Genomic DNA, 26,919 nt, shown 5'->3' on the forward strand with positions numbered 1-26,919 from the left:
AAAAGCTGCTGAAGCCTGATACTCAATAGCTAACTCAATAGATAAGCTATCTATCGAGATTTATGACTCCCATTTAAAAATTTTGCGACATGTGTCCCATGACTCCCATCTAAACTAAGTTTTTTAACTTTTATACCAAATGAGTTAATTAAGTGTAAAAAACTAGGAGTCCAATATAAGTAAATCATAAAAAACATAATTTTTAAATGATTTTATGTTTATGAGGCTTTTTTTTTTTTTTTTTGGGTAGAACTAAAAACAATTCAAGTTTATAAGTTATTTATATATATATATATATGTGTGTGTGTGTGTGTGTGTGTGTGTGTGTATACATATATATTTTATTAAGTAAAGTTAAGAGAAAATCCAATTAGATTTTAAATTGGAATTCAATTAGAGTCTAATTTTGCGTCATATGTCCTATCTAATCAAAATTTTTAAAATTTTGAACCAAGTTAGTTAGTTTAGTGTAAAAATTAGATTTCAATTAGAATTTAATTTTATGGCACGTGTTCTATCTAATCGAAGTTTTTTTTTAATTTTTGTGTCAAATGAGTTAATTTAGAGTAGAAAACGATGAGTCTAATATAAATAAATCATAATAAATAATCATTTGCCTATCACTATATATAAAATTAGAGGAAGAGAGAGTTTGAATGATTTTATATTTATGAGCCTTTTTTTATAACTAAAAACAATTCATTTGGCACAAAATATATATATATATATATATATATGTGTGTGTGTGTGTGTGTGTGTGTGTGTGTGTGTGTGTATTAATAGGAAAAGCTTAGAGAAATTCCAATTAGATTCTATAATTGAAGCCCAATTTTGCGCCATGTGTCCTAAATTATTTATTTTTAAAAAGAGTTTTATTTCTTAATTTTGGAATCAAATGTGGGACCATGTCATAAATATCCATTTAAATGAGTTATAGTGTACAAAAACCAAAGAGTCTAGAATTAATGAACATAAAAATATTTAAAAAATTGACAATTTATATGTTCTACCTAATAACATTCTTACGAGACTTTTTAAAGAGTTAAATATATATATATATATATATATATACATATATGAATGACTATCAATAATATTTTAATTATATATACTATGTATTTTAATGTGTATCTTTTAAGTATATCCATGAATATGCATGGGGTTACAAACTAACATATAATAATAAGTGAAACTGAGAGAAACTCAAATTAGAATTCTAAATTAGAGTTCCAATTTCGTGCCATGTGTCCTAAATTATTTATTTTTAAAGAGTTTTATTTCTTAATTTTAGAATCAAATGTGGGACCACATCATAAATATTCATCCAAGTGAGTTATTAAATACAAAAACCAAAGAGTGTAGAATAAATGAATTGTAAAAAAAAAAAAAAAAAAAAAAAAAAGTGCTTCATAATAATAATAATAATAATAACATGGACAATTTACATTTTATACCTAATAATATCCTTACAAATTGTTTTAAAGAATTAACAAAATATAAAAATAACTATCAATAGTATTTAAATTATATATATAAGAATTATATTATGCATCTTATTGTATATCTTTAAGTGAAATGCATAGAGTTACAAGCTGGTATGGATAATTATACAAATCCACCATAAACAAATGGGTACTTTCACTTTGCACTCCAAAATATAAAAAACTTTCCATTACCATCCTAATTAATCATAAAAAATATATATAAAAGAAGAGATCTTATGTGGGCAAGCGTTAAGTTTTGTCAAGTGACGCATTGTATGCAAAGAGAGTTGAAATATTCTCAAGTGCCACATTTGAGATAAGAACAAATTAAATATTGACCTTTTGTTTCATTTGATTCAATGTTTCAAAACTTTTCATCCCTCACACATACATACAAAAATCTTCGCATTTTAATTCACAATTTTCACCTCTTGCACTTCTACCCCTTTATATATACCCACCCATAGCCTTTCATGCGATCCCATGTCAAATTAACACATGACCAAAAACGATGTCATTTACCTTCAATCTTTTGACAAAACCTACCTAGCTCTAAAATTGCTATATCATCTAATCCTAATCCGTATGAGTTGGATACAACCAAGGAAGGGGATTTGTATTTTATATTGAGTGACAATGGCAATTACGATCTTTATGTTAAGGTCAGACGTTGTGGATTTGTGGATTTTGTAAATGATGTGATTGACTGTAGGTGTTTGAGATGTATATTTTGTTAGAATTAAGGAGAAAGAGAAAGACATATTCTATATCAACTTTTATTCTATAATATTCATTGTTTTTTTTTTATTTCTCATTACTTCAATTGAATAATTATAATGAATATGTATGTGCTATTTATAATTGCTATTTTTTATGATGAACTTATTACTAATAAAATTCTATAATGATTATGTTATAATACAGATACAAAATTCTCCAAAACCATTTTACATAAAATATTACAACATTATTTGTGTATCACACGGATAACTTACTAGTTGCACCTAAACATGGATATTGCACCCCATATTTTGAATGATGATTAAAATTAACAGTCACATGTAAGTCACATGATAATAAAATAATTAATTCTCCCTTCTACTCTTTTCCCAAGTTAATTTACTAAATTATTCTCAATTTTTCTATTTTCACATGGATAAAATTAACTAGCTCATTGTTCTTATTAAGGCTTACAAACTACTATAGATGTTGACAAAACTGAAATTGGTTTTCCCAAAAAATGCCCAAACTCAAAAGGTTGAATTAAGTTTTCTATAAGAAAATTAGATTTTCTTTTTAAACCATCATTGAACATAAAAACGAAAGTTGGAATTGAGATTCTCAGAAAGTCCCCCAAACTATCAAGCTAGTATTCCAATATCTAAATAAACATGCTCAAAGAATGGAATTGTAGTTGAAAAAAAGTGACATTGTTTCTTGAGATGTCACCAGAATAGATGTGAGAGAGCAAAGAACATTGAGTGCTTGATGAAGCAACTGACCAAAGTGGTTTCATGTACGAAAACCTCACTATGCTCTCACATGCGCCATGGTCTCTGCACTTGCGAGTTCATATCTACTTATTCTAAACAATGATATGAACCAATTACATATTTTTTCTCAAAATAAAAAATTTGGATTAATTGTATAAATTCACCATGACCACCCCAATTGCATATTTTACACTGCAAATTACAAAAACTTGCCATGACCGCCCCAATTGCACCAAAGCTTGTAAATTGCACCTCATATTTTGATTGGTTGTTAAAATTAATGGAAATTTGTTAGTCATGCGACCATAAAAGACATGATTTTTTTTTCCTTTTTCCGAGTTTTTTTGAACTGAAATTGAAATCTTAAAAAAAAAATTAAAAAAAAAAAAGAAGAAGAAGAAGAAAGATCTTTGTATTAGACTAGCATTGAACATAAATGAAAAAGAGAACTGAGTTTTTCAAAATATCCCCCAAACTATCGAGTGGGTAATCCCAAATCCAAAGAAACAAGCTATAAAAGTGTAAGGTTGAATTTAATCAACCATGTGTTGGCTTTATTCCATGACAAATTTGCTTGTAATATAGCACTTAGAAACCTTGTATTTAGGTGGGAATCATGTAAGGGTAGTGTGTGAGAGAGTGTGAAGAAATGCTCAAGACAGTGCAGTGAAGCAGAGACTCGCGGCTAGGACTCGCGGGTGGCTCGCGGCTTGCAAGCCGCCAAAAGTTGCTCACGTGCAGAGCATGCAGGGGAGCTGAACAGTCACGCCACCTGGAGCACTACACGACAAAAATCCAGACTGGCCATTAAGTTAGCTCGCGACTTGAACTCGCGACTCAGTCAAGTCGCGAGGTCAAGTCGCCAGCCAGCCCTGTTTTTGGAAAAACTGACTCTTCGTATTCCATTCTTACACCAGTATAAATACCCCTCATTCCCACAAGATATGTGTGGCTATTCAGAAAGAAAAACCCTAAGAGAGGTTTCTTCAAAACACCCACCCAATTAGAGAGAGCTACTCATTCTTAGAGAGAAATCTTTGTAGTCTCTTCTCATTCCCTCTCTCATTGTCATACCTATTGAGAGGAGATTTCTATCCAAACACTACCCACACCCATTTAGAGTGTTGAGTGTTCTTGGAGTTTTGGGAAGCATTGAAAGATGCCAAAGATGGCGGATGCTATGGTTTAGTAGCGGAATCCGGTAAGCTAGAAAAGAAAAAGGTTCGGTGCAACCTCGTTGGAGCAAGAAGCTTGGAGGGCTTAGGTACATCGGGTAGATTAGGCTTGGAGGGTCTATTGCTGTTCATGTATCCCAACTACATTTTCTAGTGGATTATTGACCGCTTGGAGGACGGCGGAGAGGTTTTACGCCGAGGGCTTCAGTTTCCTCTTCGATAACACATCGTGTGTTGTCCTTGTGTTTGCATCTCTCTTCCCTTTATCTTTGCCTTTTATTTTCTGCTGTGGATGTGATTTATAATTGGCTTAGATTGTTTTCCAATTCTGTTTATAGCTTATGTTCATTTTCCGCACACTAGTTGTTTGACATAAAGCTTGAATTGGTTAATTTGTAAATTGGGGGTCTAAACGTTCAAGGGTGTTTATACACGTTTTTGAACTTTCAATTGGTATCAGAGCGGGTACACTTGTTGTGGTTTAAATACCTAAATGTGATCCTTGAACCCTTGTGTTTATTTGCCATGGATTGTACTTTGTATGACTCTTTGCATGATTTGGTTGGTGATGAATGTAACATGCCAAATGTTTGTGAAAATGCCTCTATGAGTGTTAATCCTCATAAGTGTGATGACATGTTATTTGAATCTATGGGTGTTGTTGACAAACTCTTGAAGAAAAATGCTAAGAAGTTTCAAAAGAATTTGAGCAAGTTATTTTGTGAAAAGGATGATTTGATTGCTAAGCTCAATGAATCCAACAAATTGGTTGAGAAATATAAAAAACTTGCTGAAATTTCTCTTGAAAAGCTGAAAGAGTTTGAACGTTTGAATATGGACTTGGATGCTAAACTTGTTTTGTCTAACAAACTTGTTGATGATCTTAAATGTGAAAATGAATCTCTTAAGATGCATGCCAAGTGTTTGATTGCTGAACCTACTGTTAAAAAGGATGAAAATATGTGTTGCAATCATGTTGTGGTACCCGATTTTGTGCCTAGTGTGTGTTCTACCGTAAAGGACAAATCGGTGTATATTCCTCCACATAAAAGAAATCAAAAGGTGGAGAGAAAGGTTGTTAAGTCAAAGCCTCTGTTTAGGTCTCAACCTAAGGCTTTAGATGGATCTAAGTTTGTTCCAACTTGCCACCATTGTGGTGTGATTGGTCACATAAGACCCCAATGCCCCGAGTTAAAAAGGGAACAAACCTTTGTTGCTAGATCTCTTCCCAAAAAGCCTAGTAGACCTAAACACATTGTGTGTCACCATTGTGGTGCCTTTGGTCATGTAAGACCTCAATGCTCTAAGTTTCATACTTTTAAAAGAATCAATAGAAAAGAAAAACTTGAGCTTTTTGGAAGTTGTGCTAAAAAGAGTAAACCGGTTTTAAGTGAAAATAGCATGCTGTTAAAGAAAATGTTTAATGCTCTTAACTCCTTGACTATGTGCATCTCCGGTTCTCATTCTTCCAACCCTCATCTCATTTCTCATGAGACACTCATTCCAAACAATCATTCCGTTTGGATGAGGAAGGGTTCCTATGGTTGAGCTTTTGCTCTTTTGGTCCTTGATCTAATTCTTTCGATCTTTGTAGGACCCTTCATGCATTAAATGTCATATCTTCATGCATTTTGTGCATCCTGCATTTATTTGTATGCATTGTTTTGTTTTTGATCTTACTTTTATATTTCAGTTTTGTGTGAGTAAAAAATCCAAAACCACATAAAAAGTGAAAAATTCAAAAAGTTTGATCGTATATGTTTGAGCACATATCACATGTGAGTTTGGCCTTGTACCTTTGTACAAATGGCTTTGTGCATTTACGAGCTTAGCTTGTTATTTTTGCACTTATATCTTTGTGGGAAAAATCTTGACATCTTTGTGTGATTGTTGTAAATCGATCTTCAAGCTTGTCATGAATGATTAGTCAATAGTCATGTTGGTTTTGATACATGCGTAGACTTGTGCTTATATCTCTTCCCACTCTTTTATTTTTATTGCTTAAAGAGCTCAATAAATGTAAATCTCAAAATGAAAAGAGATAATGAGCTGCAAAAACCGTCGCACATACTAGTATTCGACTAGGAAAAAGGGAAAGTGACTTAAATGAAATTGTATGATGCCCAAAAAGCCAAAGGCTTGTTCATCAAATTGAAATATCACAAATTTTAGGCATCGATCTCAAAATGAGATGTTTTGATTCAAAATGATCAAATGTTATGAATTGTAAAGAAGCCAAATGAAAAGCTTCATCATATGTAATCATTTTCTTATGGGAGGTCATATATGTTCATTTCTATAATTGAGATAGACCACTTGACTTAGCACTAGTTGTGTATGACTTGATTGAATTGATCATTGAAGCTTCACTCTAGACTAAGGACTATTCCACATTTGATACACACACACAACACACATGCCTAATGTTCAATGAATGTCTCATTCATTTGTTAGATTGTACTTGTTTAAATGTGATGTGTGTGTGCTCAATCATATATGGTTCAATCCAAAAATATTTTTGATCATTTTATATGTTTTTGGAAGTGATTTTTATCACTTTTTGTGTTTATGTTTAGTGCTTACTTTGTTTTTCAATGTTTAAACATGTTCTGGTTTGAAAAACAAGTGTCAGATTTTTTGGCCACTCATTTTGGCTACTTGCGTGAGCTGCCAGTTTTGGCTACTCGGTTTGGCGGCTTGCAAGCCGCGAGTTTAAGCCGCGAGTTCATACAGAGAGGTTTCGCGGCTCACTCGCGACTTGGCTCGCGACTCGCCAGTCGCGAGTCGCCCAGAATCAGCTTTTTAAAGAGCTTTTTCGTGGGAAACTTGTTTTAAACCTCTCCCATCCTCTCTAAAACCCCTCTTTCAATATTTTTACATCAAAACCCAACCAATTTGAATGGTTTTTCAATCCATTAACATCTCTAAGGTAATTATAAACTCTTTTCATTGATTTTGATCTTTAGATTATGTTTTGGAGAGTTTTGTGCTCTTGGTTGGGATTTTCATCATAGGGGTTGGGAAAACTTATTTTTTGTCAATTTTCTTCATGGGATTGGTTTCTTTTGTTGATATGCATTGGATGTTGGCCCCTTGTGGCAGTAAGAACATATATTAAGGGTGGATTTCATGATGTTCATGCATTGTTTCACATTTTTGTTCATAGTGTGCATGTTAGGTGTTTGATAAAATGCCTCTTAGACATTTTCTCGCTTGTTTGGACTCCGATGAGTACCAAACTTTGGGGTTTCTCATGTTTCCTCATTAGGAACATGTTTGGTTCATTGGTTGTGTATTTAACACACCTTGCCCCACATGTGCATTTTTCATGCATTGGTCATGCATTGCACTTAGCCACCTCTTGCACACACCTTTGCTACCCTTGTCATGCATTGGTCTTGACCTTGCTGTTTCATCCTAGCATGTCTTGCTTACCTTATGCTTTGTAGCATGTTACTTTGTCTTAGGTTTGAGCTTCATTTTCTCATTCATCTTGCACCCCTCATGCATCATTAGCATTGTTCATACCTTCATCTCTTGCCCTCGTTTCTTCTTGACCCTTTGTCTATTCCTGACAAAAAGGGGGAGAGTATACTCTAGAGAATGTTTCGGAGTATTTTGTCATTTCTATATGACTCTTGTGCACATCTTTAGGGGGAGAAATTCTATTTCTCACATGCACATTTGTAGAGGGAGAGATATTCCATAGGGGAGATGCATATACCAAGGGAGAGAAGACATTGTGTTAACTAGAAAACTTTGTTTTGTTTGTTTTCTTGTTGGCTTTATGGTGCTTTGTGTTATGCTTTGGTGTTCTCATTGCATCATGTTTGTGCTTTGGACATGCATATATCCCTATGTTATTATGCTTCATTGAATGCATGTTCAGATGATCATTTGCTTTGCTATGTGATCATTGTAGTCATTTCTATACTTGTTATATTATACTTGTCATTTATTACTTGCTTTACCTTGAGGGTCTAATGTGTTTTGTGCAAGTGTTTCAGGGTACAAGTATAAATATGTTCCAAGTGCATCACAGCTTCTCATCACTTTGAAGGGGAGAAATTTTAAGCACTTTTAGTTTATATTATTTAAGTTTTTATTCAATATAATGTGTTTGTACCCATGTGCTTTTGTAAGCTTTTAGGGTTATGTTTTTATGCATATTTGTAGGCTTTATGGTTTGTACCTTGCTTTTTGCAGCCTTTATGCTATGTTGAAATCAGTACTTTAATCTAAATGTCTTGCATTTTGGTTTATGTACTGTCACTCTTGTGCCCTTGTAGGATTGTTCCTAGATGCATATACCTTGTGTATTATGCATTGGTTGAGTGTTGAGCATACAAGTGTCTTGCCTTGTGCTTGTTAACTTATATGTCCTTGTATTCATTCCAAGTGTGAATGAGCACTGTGATCACTACCTTGTGGTGTTCACTTGGTTGATCAAGCCATGGTTTGTTTCTTAACTCCATCTTTGCTTGATCACATATTGCCTGTTTCATATGCATTTTATGATTTTCTGCTTACAATGATCATGGTGTATTATTGTGTTTCAGGAGATTCATGTTCATATGATTCAAGACCTGCACAGCTTCTCGATTTAGGTGTGAGTGAGTTTTGCCATTGTTCCCAAACTCACGTTTAAGTCTAGAGTCTGTTTTAGGGTGTTTTGTCATGGAATAGCCAAAGGGGGAGATTGTAAGGTTGAATTTAATCAACCATGTGTTGGCTTTATTCCATGACAAATTTGCTTGTAATATAGCACTTAGAAACCTTGTATTTAGGTGGGAATCATGTAAGGGTAGTGTGTGAGAGAGTGTGAAGAAATGCTCAAGACAGTGCAGTGAAGCAGAGACTCGCGGCTAGGACTCGCGGGTGGCTCGCGGCTTGCAAGCCGCCAAAAGTTGCTCACGTGCAGAGCATGCAGGGGAGCTGAACAGTCACGCCACCTGGAGCACTACACGATAAAAATCCAGACTGGCCATTAAGTTAGCTCGCGACTTGAACTCGCGACTCAGTCAAGTCGCGAGGTCAAGTCGCCAGCCAGCCCTGTTTTTGGAAAAACTGACTCTTCGTATTCCATTCTCACACCAGTATAAATACCCCTCATTCCCATAAGATATGTGTGGCTATTCAGAAAGAAAAACCCTAAGAAAGGTTTCTTCAAAACATCCACCCAATTAGAGAGAGCTACTCATTCTTAGAGAGAAATCTTTGTAGTCTCTTCTCATTCCCTCTCTCATTGTCATACCTATTGAGAGGAGATTTCTATCCAAACACTACCCACACCCATTTAGAGTGTTGAGTGTTCTTGGAGTTTTGGGAAGCATTGGAAGATGCCAAAGATGGCGGATGCTATGGTTTAGTAGCGGAATCCGGTAAGCTAGAAAAGAAAAAGGTTCAGCGCAACCTTGTTGGAGCAAGAAGCTTGGAGGGCTTAGGTAGATCGGGTAGATTAGGCTTGGAGGGTCTATTGCTGTTCATGTATCCCAACTACATTTTCTAGTGGATTATTGACCGCTTGGAGGGCGGCGGAGAGGTTTTACGCCGAGGGCTTCGGTTTCCTCTTCGATAACACATCGTGTGTTGTCCTTGTGTTTGCATCTCCCTTCCCTTTATCTTTGCCTTTTATTTTCTGCTGTGGATGTGATTTATAATTGGCTTAGATTGTTTTCCAATTCTGTTTATAGCTTATGTTCATTTTCCGCACACTAGTTGTTTGACATAAAGCTTGAATTGGTTAATTTGTAAATTGGGGGTCTAAACGTTCAAGGGTGTTTATACACGTTTTTGAACTTTCAAAAAGGATGAAATTGGATTGAAAAAAAAGAAAGAAAAGTGACTCTTTTTTTGAAGGCCAAACAAGCAAAAAATAAAAAGAAAAGAAATCGTGACTTTAATGTTTCTTGAGATACCAAAATATATGTGGGTTTGGCTTATTTTTACTTTTTTTTTACTGGAGGTGTCCTTTGTTTTAAATACACAAAAGTAAGTGGTAGTGGGTTTTAATCTCCAGCTTTTATTTAGTTAGTGGGTGATATGACAATTTCTCATATATATATAACCGAAACCTCTGAAACTCTCACAATTTTCTACGTCAGCACAATATTTAAATAAAATTATCATTTTATTTAATTAAAATTATTTTTGTTTAGTTCAAACTTAACCAGGAGTGAAACTCCATCTCTCTAACAAGTCTAATTTAAACTGAAACTCATTATTAAATAAAATTATTTTTGTTTAGTTCAAACTTAACGAGGAGTGAAATGCTGTCTCTCTAATAAGTCCAACTTAAACTCAAACTCATTATTATAATTTATTTATTTATATATATATAACCGAAACCTCTGAATTTCTCACAATTTTCCATGTCAGCAGAATATTTAAATAAAATTATCAATTTATTTAATTAAAATTATTTTTATTTAGTTCAAACTTAACCAAGAGTGAAATACTGTCTCTCTAACAAGTCCAACTTAAACTCAAATTCATCATTATCATTTAAAAAAAATTATTTTTGTTTAATCAAAACTTAACAATGAGTGGAACCCTATATCTCTAAAAGTCCAACTTAAACTCAAACTCAAACGTTAATAATCTATATAAAAACAAAAATTATGACAGGATGACTCCAAAAAAAAAAAAGATTAACGTTGAAAAGAAAGAGGGTTTGGTTTTTAGGTTGAAATATCTACTAATTATTTTTTTTTATTGTACATGGCAGATAAAACATCTCTATTTTTTTGGAGAAAAATAAAAAAATGCAACCTATGTCTTCTAGCCCAGGAAACGATAATTTTTTATTTGATATGTTATATATAAATTTGTTGAATTTGGTTTGGTTTTGAAGTAGAATTTGGGGATTCTATAAATTTTGAAGTTTTAAGTCTTGGGGTTTTTGGTATTTGTGTCTTAGTAGGTTGATATTAATTCTTCACCTTAAATGCTTTTTATTTAGGTTCATGTGATTTTTTGTTTTCTTATTAAAAGTTATGATTTTTGGTTGATTAATTATTTGTTTGGATTCAAGATAAAAGATAATGGAATTAGGTATTATAATTTTGATATTGTTCCATGTTTTGAATTGTCAATATTGTTATTACTACGAGAAACTCATATTACTACTAAAATTTGAAACTTGGTGTTTCTTTCTCATATCATGGTCTTTATTTATATATTTGCAGTTTATATTAGTTTTGAGTGTGTGTGTGTGTGTGTATAACTATTAAGAGTTTTGCTTTATTAATTTAAGAACTGTAAATTATTTTGTAGGTTTCGGTAAGTATACACTTGCAACTTAATAACATTCAATATTAGACAACACTTCTAAACTATGGAAAAGTATAGAAGTTAAATATTTCTTCATTTTTTTTAAAAAAAATACTAACTAGCAAAATGTCTATTTACTCATTGTTGAATTTTTTTTTCAGAGTCAATAGTTTTTCCATACATCGCACGGGTTAACAACTGAAGGTAAGGCAAACCCAATATATGTAATGTCCCAAATCTAATGTATGATTTAGAGATGTGACAACCGGCTCACACCCATAAACTTTTCCACAACTTTGCCACAACTTTGCTATATGGCGATTTGTGAGTGATGAAAATAAAATAGTGGGTCCATGATTTCACCACTCATGAGTCGCCACATAGCAAAGTAGTGATAAAGTCGTGGAAAAATTTGTGGCACTAAATTTACTCGTGCAATTAATATCCCACTTAATGTCAGTAACTGTTTTTTAAAAGGGGTTCAATAATAAGTATCAATTCTTCCTATAAAAAAAATAAAATAAAATAACAAGTATAATTCCATTGAATATTCTCTCATAAACAAAAGTTTTTTTTTTTAGAAACTTTTTTGAGAAACAAAAGTTGGTAGCGCACACTCCCTTTCATGTCTTATAATTGAGTTTTTCTTAGCTTAGAGATCTTTCTCCGGTTAATGATTAAGGGACATTGAAGTGCACACTCCCTCTTTTATGTGAAAGTACATAATAACACCAACACTTGTCTTCAAGGAGCCCAATCCTTAAATTAAATGTAAGATAATAATAAAAAAGTTATCAAGAAAAAAAAGTATCTATAGGTATTATTACGTAGTATTAATATGTGGAGGATTCTTCTACGGGAGATCTTGGAGGTGACGATAAGAAAGGTTTTGGAGGGATTTGCAATGCTTCTATGTTTCCTTCTAACATTTCAATTACTTTACTCATGGACGGCCTATCAGATGGATTTGTCTGTATGCACCACAAACCCACTAAGATCATCTTTCTCACCATTGCAGTTTCCTCTATAGTCATGTTAATGGGAAATCCTAAATCATTGTACTGCTCAAGATGCTTATAAATCCAATGTGGAAAATATATCTCACTGGTATCACTTATTCCTACATCAATGTCCTTTTTTCCTCCAACCATCTCCAAAATCATCATTCCATAGCTATAGACATCAGATTTGTGTGAAACTACTCCAAAGTTTCTATTGAACACTTCAGGAGCTATATACCCTATTGTCCCTCTGGCTACTGCCATTGATATGTGACTCTCATTCCTTGGAGAAAGTTTAGCAAGTCCAAAATCAGAGATCTTTGGGGAAAAATTTTCATCCAGAAGAATGTTATGTGGTTTTATGTCAAAATGCAAGATTCTAGTATTGCAGCCACGGTGCAAGTACTCAAGCCCCCGGGCAATTCCGATTGCAATTTGGAACAATTTTTCCAATCCTAAGGGCATAGTGGTTGTCTCCGTGTTGTCACTGTGTATAAACTTTTCAAGTGATCCATTTGGCATAAACTCATAGATGAGAGCTCTTTTTTTACCTTCAAGACAAAATCCAAGAAGTGTGACAATATTAACATGGGAAGTTCTACTGATGCTTGCAACTTCATTGATAAATTCATCTCCAATTCCTTTTGATGCATTCAGGACCTTCACAGCTACGAGACAACCATTGAGTAGCTCTCCTTTGTAGACACCACCATAGCCTCCTTGACCAAGTTTAACCTTAAATGAATTGGTGAATTTCTTGACATCTGAGAATTTATATCTGTTTAGCGATACTGGTCCGTAATTTCTAACAAATGCCTCAAGATCTGTCGTTCCAGAGGGATCATATTTCTTCTTCATGCGGCATCGATGGATAATGAATATGACGCACAGTATTTGAAGGGCCATTATGAGACATGAGCCAGCACCTGGGTAAAAAAGGAAGTTCCAACTAGTTCAACTTCATAGTCTAAGTTGAGAAGTTTAGCAAACACTGCACAGAAGTGAGAGATGAAAATGGAAATATTACCTAAAGTATACTTCCACCACCTACTTCCTCGCTTATCTGTAACCAAGGCAGAATAAAAATAATTTTAGATAAATATATTGAACAGATATTTCTAAAATGTGTTTACATATATATATATATTTATATATATAAAATGAATATATGATATTGTTTATGTATGTATTTAATAAAGTTCATGTGTAAAAGAGAGACATATATGTAGCCATTAATTAATTATGTAAGTGCTATAAGTATCCACCTAACGTATAAATACCTGTAATCTACTCACTCATTGCAAGTCAGGAAAATGAGTTTTCTTGGGTGCTTCCTAATTTATTTGTCTTTTAGTATTTCTCCTATTATTCTAAGCATTTAGTGTGTGCTTTTAAATTCCAACACTAACAGTAAGCAACAAAAAGAACGAGGTGTCTGAACATTCATAACATCACAATAGAAATATAACAAGCTCATTCCATAACTTTTCTAAGCACTGAGGTAGGAATGGCAACGGGTCGGGTTCGGACCGGAATTTTTCATATCCGGACCCGACCCACGGGTCTTAGCCCGAACCCGGTCCATTTACTAACCGGGTTTTTTTCCCAGGGCCCGGACCCGCCTCTGTGGGCCCCGCGGGCCCTGCGGGGCCCATTAAGCCCTGCTAGATTTGGGCTCAATTCGCAGCCCAACCAAAAAAAAAAATTGAATGGCCATTGCCCATTTCTCTGTGCATTTTTTTCTTTTTAGTACATAAAATATAAATTATGGAGATGAGTAAGTAATAAAATTTATAGAATATAGTTTTAAACTCATTTTGAAAAGAATACTCTTTGGCCTAATCAGATCTATGATTTTCCGTTTTTCCCTTTCAAAATTACAAACCAAACACAAATCTCAGATCTATGATTTTCATTTTTCCCTTTCAGAAATCATAAACAGAAACAGAAACAGAAACACAAACCCACATGATTGAGGTGAACTGAACCCAGAAAAAAAAAATGGAGAACAGGGTGGAGTGAGGCCGTGTCACGCTTGTGGCCATGGGCGAGGAAGATGAGAGGGGTAGAGGACTGTGCGACACTGACAGTGCGAGATTGGCGACGGCGAGGATGAAACGGAGTTGAGAGAGTAGAGAGCTTGGGATTGGTGACACTGACAGAGCTTGGGACGGCGGCTAGAGTTGGACCAGCGGTGAGAGGGTTGGCCGACCTCGTACTGTCGGAGTGAGGGTGAGGACTGAGGGAGGGAGGCGTGGGTTTAGACGGTGCTAAAGAAATGAGAGATTTGGTTCAGACGGTGCTAAAGAAATGAGAGATTTGATTTAGGATTAGATTATAGGTGTATATATATAGGAGGGGTATTTTTGTAATTTTAGAGTACCAGGTTTTTATCCGGGTCGGGTTTCGGGTTGAGTCTCGGATTTTTTTATAAAACCCGGACCCGTTTCGGGTTTTTTTTTTAAAAACCCATACCCGACCCTATTCCTAATCGGATCGGGTAAAACCCAGCCCATTAGGATCGGGTTGGACCGGGTACCCGCGGGTCGGGTAAAAATTGCCTGAGGGTGTGCTTTTAAATATACAATGTGCTTCGATTGAACTTAAAGAAAAAGAAAAGATGCTCAAGGCCAAGAAGGAAGATAAACTTTAAGGTTAAGAATGTAGCACAGTTGCATCACGTATAACACAGGTAGAGTAGGTTTTCAGATAAGAGTAATGAAAGAGCAATACTTGGTATACAACTTTTCTCACACAACACTTTTCACAACTTCTTAAGGTGGCAAGCTGGGAATGAATCAACATACTTTCACATAAATCTATCACTAACACCTCTTTATTAACCAAAATAGATCAGAGGAGAAGTGAAAAGAAATTCTAGTCAAGCTCAAAACCCAATATATGTGTGTATACACTTTGAAAATGTATGACTATAGGGACATAATTTTGTTAGCAAATTGGTTGGATTTGAACCTGGTTTAGCTCATCCCAAATGTCCACAGAAACGGGTTACAAAGAAAAAGAGTGATTCTTGTTTTTTTTTTTTTTTTTGATAGGATGAGTGAGTGATTCTTGTTCGTTGTGGAGCTAATGTAGCGTTTTGTCTTCCAAGCTAAAATCTTTTTACTTTCTGGGAAGTGACTTAATTGGCACTCATTGATTTGACAGAATTTAGATGGGAATAAAAACTTAAAGAACTTCTAGACTATCAAAGGAACAGACTATGCAAAATAAAAGGTAAAACTAAACCAATTAGCCATTCGAAAATTCAGATTGTCATTTTCTACTCTTGAAGAAAAATCCAACAAATCATTCATCCTGCCTAATTCATTTAGACCTATTAGGTGCCCAAAAGAAAGTTCTCGAGTGTGTTAGATTTACTTTTGTTTTTGGTTTATGATTGGAGTTTGAAAAGGAGGGGAAAGACAAACAAAGGAACAAGCATCGACAAAAAATTTTGTTCTCTCTAACAACTACCAAAGTAAGTTGATGCACCAATTAAAAGTGATATAATTTCAATTACAATAAATCATATCAGTTGTAAAAAATGTTGTTTAACATTACTCTACATTAGAAGACTTAATAAAAGAATTAGTATGGATAATGATTAAATGGTTAGACTTAGAATTAAAGTTGATACAACTTTTCTTCAAATTTTTGAAAATAGATTATTTGAAAAAAAAAAAAAAAAAAAAAAACTATGCCTAGAAAACAAAAAATTGTGGTTATAACAATTATATTTTGGAAAAGTCTTCAAAACGAGCCAAATTGTATTTAGGTGACCAAGAGTTTGTCTGATCTATTAAATATTTCTTTCAATTCGGGATCATTAAGGCCAATACAAATCTCTTTTTTTTTTTTTTTTTTTTTTTTTTTGGAAGTTTTAATTTCATTTGTATTGACAATTTTGGAGTCCATGATAAGAAAGAGATTTGGACAAAAACTTGGACAAACATAGTCTTAGACTAAATATACCATCAATATCCCTATTCCCTAGTAATGTTGACATCATGATGATATGGTATAGTAGATATGTATTAGAGTAGGTAAAATATAAGTCAGACATACTAGAGAAAAAGAGCTACACCTACCAAGCAGTTGAGTGGAGCATAAGAAAATAGTGTACAAATTAGGCAGGGGCATTTGTGGCATTAACGTTTGAACACTATAATAATAAGAGTGGATGACTCTGAGTGAAGATTTGTTTGGTTGAACGGAAAGTGGAGAGTAGAAAAACGTTTGGAGCTAAGTCGAGATTTTGTATTTTGTCCACACACACACACAAACAATGCCTAATTTAATTAATCGCCTTTATTATGAGCATAAACCGTAGCAAGAAAACTACTAAGTGCGACTTGTCCTTTAACTTTATGTGTGATTGAGTGTATTAGTGAGTTATCATAAATAGTCCAACAAGTTTTGTTACAAGCATAGAATTCAAATATATCCCCTCCCTCTCCCCCCCCCCCCAAAAAAAAAAAAAAAAACAAAACAAAACAATACAAAACAAAAGTCCATAATTTTTAAATATTTACCTACAGTGAAGAAAGTGCTATACTAAACATGTACAAGTGAAATCAAAATGCTTAAAAGTCTAGAAAAACGTTCAAGAATATTCAAGGTTCCTAACGTGTTTCAAGAATTTAAAAATTATACCACCATTTTGTAAATCATCAAACACACACAAAGAAAAGGAAATAAAGTTCTTATCAGTACTTACTTGATACAGTTTATTCAGTCATTTTATTCTTATCTTTTCTAAGGGAGTTTGGAATTAAAAATTCTATGATTTGTTAATTACTAGTATTTCTATGAAACAAAAGTAGTTAATAGTACTATAATTATAGTTTGATTTTTGACTCTCATATGAAAATCCAGGCGGCTTCTAACAGCGTCATTTAAAGACTTTGTAACTAAAATCCACAATTTTGCCTGTCACTAGAAATATTGAAAACCATACATTAAAGTTTCACCCAAAAAAAAAAAAAACCATACATTGAAGTCACTAGGATTTGTTATTGCTAGCACCAAAAAAAAAAAAAAAAAACTCGTTTGGTAATGCTGTTATAGTAACATTGTTTAAATGTTGTGAAAATACATGTTATGTTGTTTAAACAATAAAATCAGTTATTTAAACAATACAATCAAATAGACCCAAAAGTCGCTAGGATTTGTTGTGAGTTCTCACCCAAGGGTTTGGTTATAGCTTGAAGTGTCCCAATTAATAGAGTCGTTTTCCTAGTGATTACTTCAATAAAATAAACGTAGTCCTTCTGTGGGGCCATTAGAGCAATAAAAGTCAACAAGATCGGTCAACACATATGACCCAGTCAATGGGGAAAATTTTTGGTAATTCTATTTACCATTCACGGTAAAAGACGAATTCCAAATGAGATACTTGGATGGAGTGCTATGCTATTCATAAACATATTGGAAACTCTAGCAAAAAATTAATATTATAGGATTGGTGATTCACTATCTTCATTCTTGCTTAAAATTCAATTATTACCCCCACACACCCCCCCCCCCCCCCCCAAAAAAAAAAAATCAATTATTATGTGCTTAACCAAACTCCGCTTGATGGGCCGGGCTTCGAATGGACTCACAATTTACTTGTATTAGTAGGCTTAGTGTTTCCTATTAAAGGTTGTTTCTGGCCGAGTGACCCGATGGCACCCATTATTCCTCACGAATTCTTTCTTTTCCCTCCCTGAGTAACACCCCCATTCTGTGTTGCTCTTTCTCCTAGCTCACTCTCTCTCTTTCTACTTTCTCTATAGAATTTCCAACCCCCTTTCCTTACACAATTCTTCTATTTATAGCTTGAGGTTTGCGGGGGTTTCATTATTACATTCTGATCTCACTCGTGTGGGTGGGGTCCGATGTGATTATTCCTGATATAGAATTTATCTCGTTGGAAATGGTGATAGTGGCTTTGGAACTGATTTTCGCCTCCAAAAGATTGCCTTGCAATGATACTCCCAAGGTAATACCAAGCCATAAGGGAGGTACATTGTTCCGGGCATACGCAATCCCGAACAGACAATGAATGGTCGGATATGGGCTTATCAATCATGCACTCAGGACGGATATGGACTCACTATGAGGTTTGGGCCCATCTTTGATTCTTGAGAATGTTTAGGCCAAGGCCCATTGTGCCCGAGGCTATACCCCGTACAATAGTCCCCCTTGATTTGTGCCCCGTTACCGAGAGCGAATCAAGAACAACCAAATAGGTACCAGAGACTCCTCGGGAAGTCCAACCATCAGTCATTAAATGAGTAGCACTATAACGATTATTAATTTCATCTTAAAAGTAGCTCTATGACAGCTTGTCAAGTCTAAGCGTAATCATGGCCTGGAGGTTCATGAACCGAGGCTACGCGTGTGAAAGTTACAAAAAGAAACTCAAAGGATTTTTCCCGCTTCTTCTCATTAAATGTCTTCCCCTTATAAATAGTACCTTTTGGCCCATCCCCCCACTCTTTACACCCTTACTCTCTAAATTTCATCCTTTGTCGAGTATACTTCTTCCGAGCATAGATTTTCAACCAAGATCTCCAATTCCTAGAGCCTGCAATAAGTTCCTCCACCCATGCCTCTTCTTTTTCAAAGTTTTTGTTTTTTTTCCTTCTCTGATTCTAGATTCAAAAATGGGTTATTCTCACCTTCTTAACATTGAGGCGTCTTTGACTAACTTTAGAGCAACCTGTGGTTTTCCTTAGGATGTAGAAGTAGCTTACTGCCATGAAGGTAACATCGCTCTTAAGCGGCGCCCTCAGGTAGTATTTTTCCCATTAATGGCCATCTTAGGAAGGGGGGGGGGGGTCAAGTTTCTCATGGACCCTCTGATACTTAGGACACTTAGATTCTACAAGTTGAGTCCCGACCAACTCCCTCCCAATTTTTACCAAGTAATGAGTTGCGTCAGCCGTTTAAACCAGTTATATGGATTGCAATTAGATCACCATGACATTAATTTCATGTATAGTCTGTGTGGTAACATTAGAACAGATTATTACTTGAAAGTTAGGGATGTACGGGTACGGCTTATATCATGCCTGCCCGATTCTAATAGAAATTCAACAGGAGAATATGTCTAGGTGAGTGGCAATTGGCATGCCAACGAGCTCATCTACCCAACCGTGCCTCGGGACGTTGGTTGGTATTGTGCATAATTAACTATTTGTACTTGTATTTTATTTATCCTTGTTACCGTCTAATTTTTTTTTTTTTTTTTAATAAACGCAGATGATAAGAGATCAACATCCTCTAACCACCTAAACCCGGAAAAGGCAGGGCATTGCAAACCCTTCCCGAGTACAAGAAGAAGCCCCCACGAGGACTCCCCTGGTCACTACAACAGGCAGTGTGGTTGTTCGGGAGCCCGTTGGCAGAGCTCGCCCTATGCGACAACTCAAATCCAACATGGCGTCTTCCTTCACACACCCGACAGTGGATTGGCAGACCATTTTTAGGTTCAGGAATGAGCCCCTTCCTGTGACAGCCAATGTGAGAACTTAAGCTTAGGGAGAGGGTGCCTAGGTCGCGCAAAGCCTGGGCCAGGGCCTGTAGCTTCTGGAAGACGTGCACTTCTTCTTAGGTGGTGCAAATGAATCCTTATCCTCCTGGCTTCAGGGGCACATTATAGTTGTAATACACTTTACTTTTCTTTCGTTTCACGGGTAACTGTTTATACTCTTCTCTCACACTTGTTAACATTGTGATTATAGGCAGCACAACTGGCATACATGCTCGAGGACCGACTAAAAGAGGCCGTCAAGGATGCTGACCAAGAGCGAGCTTTGAAGGACGTTGTAGTTGCCATGACAAAGGACAAGAGTAAGATTGCCGAGGATGTTGAAAAAAGAAAGAGGGAAGTTGAGAAGGCCCGGGCGTTGGCCGAGTAGAGCTTGGCAAAGACAGGTGAAAAACTGAGGGAGATGGAGCTTAAGCTAGTCGAGATAGAGAGCTTAAGTCTGGTGTAGGCCACCAAGATCGCGGAGCTAAAAGCAGCCCTTGCAGCGACTAAGGACAAATGGTACAATATAGGCTTCATGGATGCCGAAAATTTTGTGGAACCCATCATTTACCAATCACGGCACCATGGGTTCGGTAAGGGGTGAGTGGCTGCTCTAAAAGCAATGGGGGTGCCAGATGATTCATCATTAAGAAACCCCAAGAAAATACCTTACCCCAAGCCTTCTCCCCCTTCAGTTCAAAATCCTATAGATGTCGAGGAAGAAGGAGACACCCTTAGAATAAGGGCGCTGGTGGAGGCAATTGACTCTCACGTGGAGTTAGTTGATCTAGAGATTACCAGCAACCTTGATGCCCTGCCGCATAACGCCCCATCCTCTACTCCAAATCCTACCTCTCAGCCCACCGAAGATGCCCAAGCCAAGCACGGGGCAGACACTACTTCCCGTGAACTTGATGATCCTGCCGTTTAAAAGATTTTACTTATTCCTTCATTTGTTTTTATATTCATTTCGTTTGATTTGCCTATGGTCACGGGGATGTGGTGACAAAACATTTGCTTTGTTTTATCTTCTGCCTAGCTTATTTTGCTTTTATATTCATTTTGGTTGATTTGCCTATGGTCACTGAGATGTGGTGACAAAACACTTACTTTGTTTAAATCTATGGACAACTTTTACTGATGTTTACCTCGATGAATAGTTTTCATTAATATATTTGGAGTTGAATTACTTCGGCTACGTTTTTCTTTGCTTAACCAGATTAGGATGCTATTTTGATCGGCAATCAAGGTTGAAAAGGTTTCTACTTTTAGATTAAATAGAGGTTAGGATTAGGTTTCCACCTGTCCAATCTTGAAGGCCATATTGGGAATAGGTTTGTGTACTTTGAAAAAATAGAGACTAGGTTTGCACCTGCCCGGTGATAAGTATCAAACCGGGGACAGGCTTTTGTCCTTAGAAAATATAATAGACTAGGTTTCCACTTGGTCGGTGATAAGAATTGAACCGGGGACAGGCTTCTGTCCTTAGATAATAGAGACTAGTCAGCAAATTAATAATGACAATGCCGGGAGTGTGGATATACATCATGCATATACATTGTTTACATATTACATTGCATATTACGTTGTTATGTTCACATATTACATTGTTACTACATTCCAACGGTCAGTGGTAAAACTTTTTCAAGTTGTGTACATTCCATGACCAAGGAAGTGGTCTTGCATCCAAATCCTCTAGATAGTAAGCTCCTGCTCCAACAATGGCAGTAATTCTATACGGCGCTTCCCAGGTTAGGGCTAACTTTCTTATGCTGGTGTCCCTTGTGTTTCCCACTACTTTCCGTAGCACCAAGTCCCCAGCGCTAAATTCCCTCCTCTTCACATCCCTGTTGTACCCTCGGGAAAGTTTCTATTGATACTCAGCTAGCCGTATGATCACTAATTCTCAGTATTCCTCTAACAGGTCCAGTTGCTTCACCATTAATTTATAGTTCTTGGTAGGGACAAATCCTATAACCTGAGCACTGCATAAGTTCACCTCGGCCGGTATGACTACTTCCGCTCTATACGTTAGAGAAAATGTGGTTTCTCCCATGGACCTTCTGGGAGTTGTTCGATATGCCCACAAAACGTTGGGCAGCTCCTCGGCCCACCTAATGGCGGCCACCAAACACTATCTAGCCACTTGTTGGTTTCCCCTTACTATAGCAATACCTTGCTCAGTTTGAAATTTGACCTTAATATGCAGGGTGGACAGGACTGCCTCCATTGCATGAATCCATGGGCTTCCAAGGATCGCCGTATACAGAGAAAATGAAGCAACCACTATAAATGTCACCATTACTTCCTTACCTTCCATATTTACGGGAAGTGAAATCTATCATTCTAGGACCACCATCTGACCATCAAACCCCACCAGGGGTGTGTTGTACTTAAAGAGATCCTAATTCCTCAGGCCAAACCCCTTGAACAGGTCGGGGAACATCACTTCAACACCATTCCCCTAATCTATTAGTACCCTTTTCACTATAAAACCATTTATCTGGGTTGTGACCACCAAAGCATCGTCATACGACTGAATTGTTCCTTCTAGATCTGAAAGTTCAAAAACGTGTATTAAAACACCCTTGAACGTTTAGACCCCCAAATACAAAATAACCAATTCAAGCTTTATGACAAACAACAAGTGTGCAGAAAATGAACATAAGCTATAAACAGAATTGGAAATCAATCTAAGCCAATTATAAATCACATCCACAGCAGAAAATAAAAGGCAAAGATAAAGGGAAGAGAGATGCAAACACAAGGACAACACACGATGTGTTATCGAAGAGGAAACCGAAGCCCTCGGCGTAAAACCTCTCCGCCGCCCTCCAAGCGGTCAATAATCCACTAGAAAATGTAGTTGGGATACATGAACAGCAATAGACCCTCCAAGCCTAATCTACCCGATGTACCTAAGCCCTCCAAGCTTCTTGCTCCAACGAGGTTGCGCCGAACCTTTTTCTTTTCTAGCTTACCGGATTCCGCTACTAGACCATAGCATCCGCCATCCTTGGCATCTTCCAATGCTTCCCAAAACTCCAAAAACACTCAACACTATAAATGGGTGTGGGTAGTGTTTGGATAGAAATCTCCTCTCAATAGGTATGACAATGAGAGAGGGAATGAGAAGAGACTACAAAGGTTTCTCTCTAAGAATGAGTAGCTCTCTCTAATTGGGTGGGTGTTTTGAAGAAACCTCTCTTAGGGTTTTTCTTTCTGAATAGCCACACATATCTTGTGGGAATGAGGGGTATTTATACTGGTGTGAGAATGGAATACGAAGAGTCAGTTTTTCCAAAAACAGGGCTGGCTGGCAACTTGACCTCGCGACTTGACTGAGTCGCGAGTTCAAGTCGCGAGCTAACTTAATGGCCAGTCTGGATTTTTGTCGTGTAGTGCTCCAAGTGGCGTGACTGTTCAGCTCCCCTGTATACTCTGCATGTGAGCAACTTTTGGCGGCTTGCAAGCCGCGAGCCACCCGCGAGTCCTAGCCGCGAGTCTCTGCTTCACTGCACTGTCTTGAGCATTTCTTCACACTCTCTCACACACTACCCTTACATGATTCCCACCTAAATACAAGGTTTCTAAGTGCTATATTACAAGCAAATTTGTCATGGAATAAAGCCAACACATGGTTGATTAAATTCAACCTTACAAGATCATTGTCATTGAAGGCAATAGGTTCTCGAGTGTACTTCAACTTTTTCTTGGAGGGTTGTTCGCTTAGGAAACCCTCTATCGGAACCATGGCTAGTACCCCTCTCCTCTTGGACACCATGGTACCCCTTGAAGCTGCGTGGATGACCTCTATCACTCCTACTAGGGGTGGGAGAGGATTACCTCGAGGTCAAGTACCCTGCCCAGCCTTTTGATTTCTCAAGTCCACCACAAACTCTTTCAAATACCCTGCCTTTACCAGCTGCTCTAAATGATCTTTTAACACCTTGCATTGTTCAGTGGTATGCCCTTTATCTCTATGGTAAGTACAGTACAGGTTCTGATTTCTCCTCGACGGGTCACCCCCCATCTTGTTTGGCCATCGAAAGTATGGCTCATTCTTGATTCGATCCACGATCCTATGCACCGACTCCTTGAACGTCATGTTCACTTCCCCCACCTGTGCGCCCAGTTCCTGAATCTTCAAATCCTTTCGGGGCCTTGATGAAAAACCCCCTTGTTGAGGCTGACTTATGATCGGAGCCTTGCCTTTGTTCTGCCATTGGTCATCCTCTAATATTTTATACTCTTCGATTTGCCTTATCAACTGCCACATATCCTCGGGAAGCCTCCTTGTCAACGAGTCTTGTAACTCAGAGTCCTCGGGCAATCCTAATCAAAAGGTACTTGCTGCAATTTTTTCATTGCCCCCACCAATCTCGTTGTATAGTTCCCAGTACCAGCTAGTATAGTAGCGAAGGGTTTCCCCGACTCCCATTTTCATAGATAGCAACACGTCCACTGGTTGTGGCACTTAGCTGTAGGTCATAAACCAGACACTAAACTCTTATATCAGCTCAGTAAAACAATGAATCGAGCATTTCCTTAATCCATTGAACCACCTCAAAGTGGTGGGTGTGAGACTTGAAGGAAATACCTTACACATGAGCGCATCGTTATAAGTGTGCAAAGACATTATTTAGATATAATGGTTTACGTGCTCCACCGGATCCATTTTCCCATCATAAGAGTTAAATGGAGACTGCGTAAATCTACTCGGCATAGGAGCCCATTCGTTGTCCCCCGAGAACGGCAATCGAGCAGCTCTGCGTAATGCTCGGCTAATAGCTTCCATAGCGGCATTCTGAGGTCGTCGCTCTTCTGGGGAAATCTAGTCCTAGTCTACATACTCTCATAACCGGTCTTGGTATCGATGGGAATCGGATCAATGGGATCCCTTTCCATAGCGACCCCCCACACTAGCTGACTCTTCTTCACGCTCCTTGCAATCCCTTCTCCAACACTTATCTCTTGCTTCCAACTCCAAATCCCTTACCAACCTATGCAAAGGTTCAAGCTCCTCGTCCCTCCTATCAAAATGCTCATGCCCCGAAGCGCCTGACATTGTCTGGTGTGTTTGAAACGACCCTTCTCCAAGGCCAAACTACTCTTCCTCCTGCTCATGCTCCCTATCTTCACGCCTCTTCTGCCTTTTTTCCTGCCAAGTGGATGCTCGAGAAAACCTCCCAGAACCACTTTCAGCATAACTCCCTGATTGACCTTCAGACATTTTCCCCGTGCGAGTCTCGGTAGAACCACAGCTATGTAGGAAATCCCTACAGACAGCACCAATTGTGCGTACCCAAACTCCGCTTGATGGGCCGAGCTTAGAATGGGCTCAAAATTTACTTGTATTAGTGGGCTTAGTGTTTCCTACTAAGGGTTGTTTCTGGCCAAGTGACTCGATGGCACCCCTTATCCCCCATGAATTCTCTCTTTTCCCTACCTGAGTAACACCCCCACTCTGTGTTGCTCTTTCCCCTGGCTATCCTAACTCACTCCTCTCTCTTTCTACTTTCTCTACAGAATTTCCAACCCCCTTATCCTTACAATTCTTCTATTTATAACTAGAGGTTTATGGGGGTTTCATGATTACATTATGATCTCACTCGTGTGGGTGGGGTTCGTTGTGATTATTCCTGACATAGAATCTATCTCGTTGGAAATGGTGGTAGTGGCTTTGGAACTGATTTCTGCCTCCAAAAGATTGCCCTGTAGCAATACTCCCCAAGGCAATACCGAGACACAAGGGAGGTATGTTGTTCCTGGCATACGCAATTCCGAACAAACAATGAACGGTCGGATATAGGCTTATCGATCATGCACTTAGGATGGATATGGACTCACTATGAGGTTTGGGCCCAGCTCCGATTTTTGAGAATGTTCGGGCCAAGGCCCATTGGGCCCGAGGCCATACCCTGTACATATTACTTTCTAATTTTTTTCATCAAAATATTTTAGTTCAAGCTCTCATCTTATTTAAAATATTAATTTTTTTAAAAAAAAAAGAAAAAGAAAAAAAAAAGGGTAAAATCTCTCATCCCATCGTAAATATCAAATTTTAAAAAGAAAATGAAAAAAAAAAAAAAAAGAGAGAGTACTCAGCATTCATTCAAAGACCATATCTTATGAGCTAATTTGACTTTTTAAATATAAATAAATAAAATTCTGGCTATTCATTTTTTTGGTTTTAGGCAAATATCATAATAACTCACTTCAAATAAAAGAGAACACTCGAGACTAAAAGTACTAACTTTGAGTTGTGGATTGGGATGTTTACTGTGTGATGAGTGATGATAACATGATTTCACTATACATTGTTAATCCCAAAAACTTGGAACTTATTCGTAAACATATTGGAAACTCCAGCAAAAAATTAATATTATAGGATTGGTGATTCACCATCTTCAATCTTGCTTAAAGTCTTAAGGTTTTTTTTTTTTTTTTTTTTTTGGAGGGGCATTATGAATGGACTCGCTCAAAAGAAATTAAGATGATTCCACCATCCTAACAGATTATGACAACTTATTAAAGCATGACTTAGACCAGAATGAGGATCAAGTCTATTGCCTACTAAATGGACCCACATTTAGCTAAAGCAAACAAACCATGTGAATGCTATGCAATTGTTAACTATGCCGGCTACCCAAAGCCACCTAAAGCAAACAAACCATGAGAATGCTATGAAATTGTTAACTGTGCCGACTACCCAAAGCCAAAGAGAAGTGTTAAACTATGACATTATGTGAACTATAGCTAAGAATAGGAACTATATTCTAAGCAAAGGTCAAGAAATATGTGTTTCAGCTTAATCTAGGAAAGTGAGGAGAAACGAGCATGCATACCTTTACTTGAACAGACAGAAGGTTGCTCTCCATCACGGAAAAAGCAGACAAATTTATGTGAGGAGTTATAACCGCATGTCCCACCTGATGCCACACACAACCCACAGGCAATCGCCTAGGAATT

At 37.0% G+C, this 26,919-nt stretch overlaps 1 protein-coding gene across 1 annotated transcript in view; it reads right to left on the reverse strand.

Moving 5' to 3' along the window:
- Nucleotides 1-12,162: 12,162 nt before the first annotated feature.
- The window catches only part of LOC126702076 (LEAF RUST 10 DISEASE-RESISTANCE LOCUS RECEPTOR-LIKE PROTEIN KINASE-like 2.4), a 28,437-nt gene continuing 13,680 nt past the window's right edge, over nt 12,163-26,919 (reverse strand). The window contains exons 2-3 of the mRNA XM_050400691.1: nt 13,453-13,488; nt 12,163-13,351 (exon numbers count right to left, since the gene is read on the reverse strand). Of these exons, the coding sequence (XP_050256648.1) occupies nt 12,258-13,351; nt 13,453-13,488 (1,130 nt within the window). The 3' untranslated portion in view covers nt 12,163-12,257. The remainder of the gene's footprint in view (nt 13,352-13,452; nt 13,489-26,919) is intronic.

The sequence above is a fragment of the Quercus robur genome, chromosome 10, assembly GCF_932294415.1.
Source record: "Quercus robur chromosome 10, dhQueRobu3.1, whole genome shotgun sequence".
Lineage (NCBI taxonomy): Eukaryota > Viridiplantae > Streptophyta > Magnoliopsida > Fagales > Fagaceae > Quercus > Quercus robur.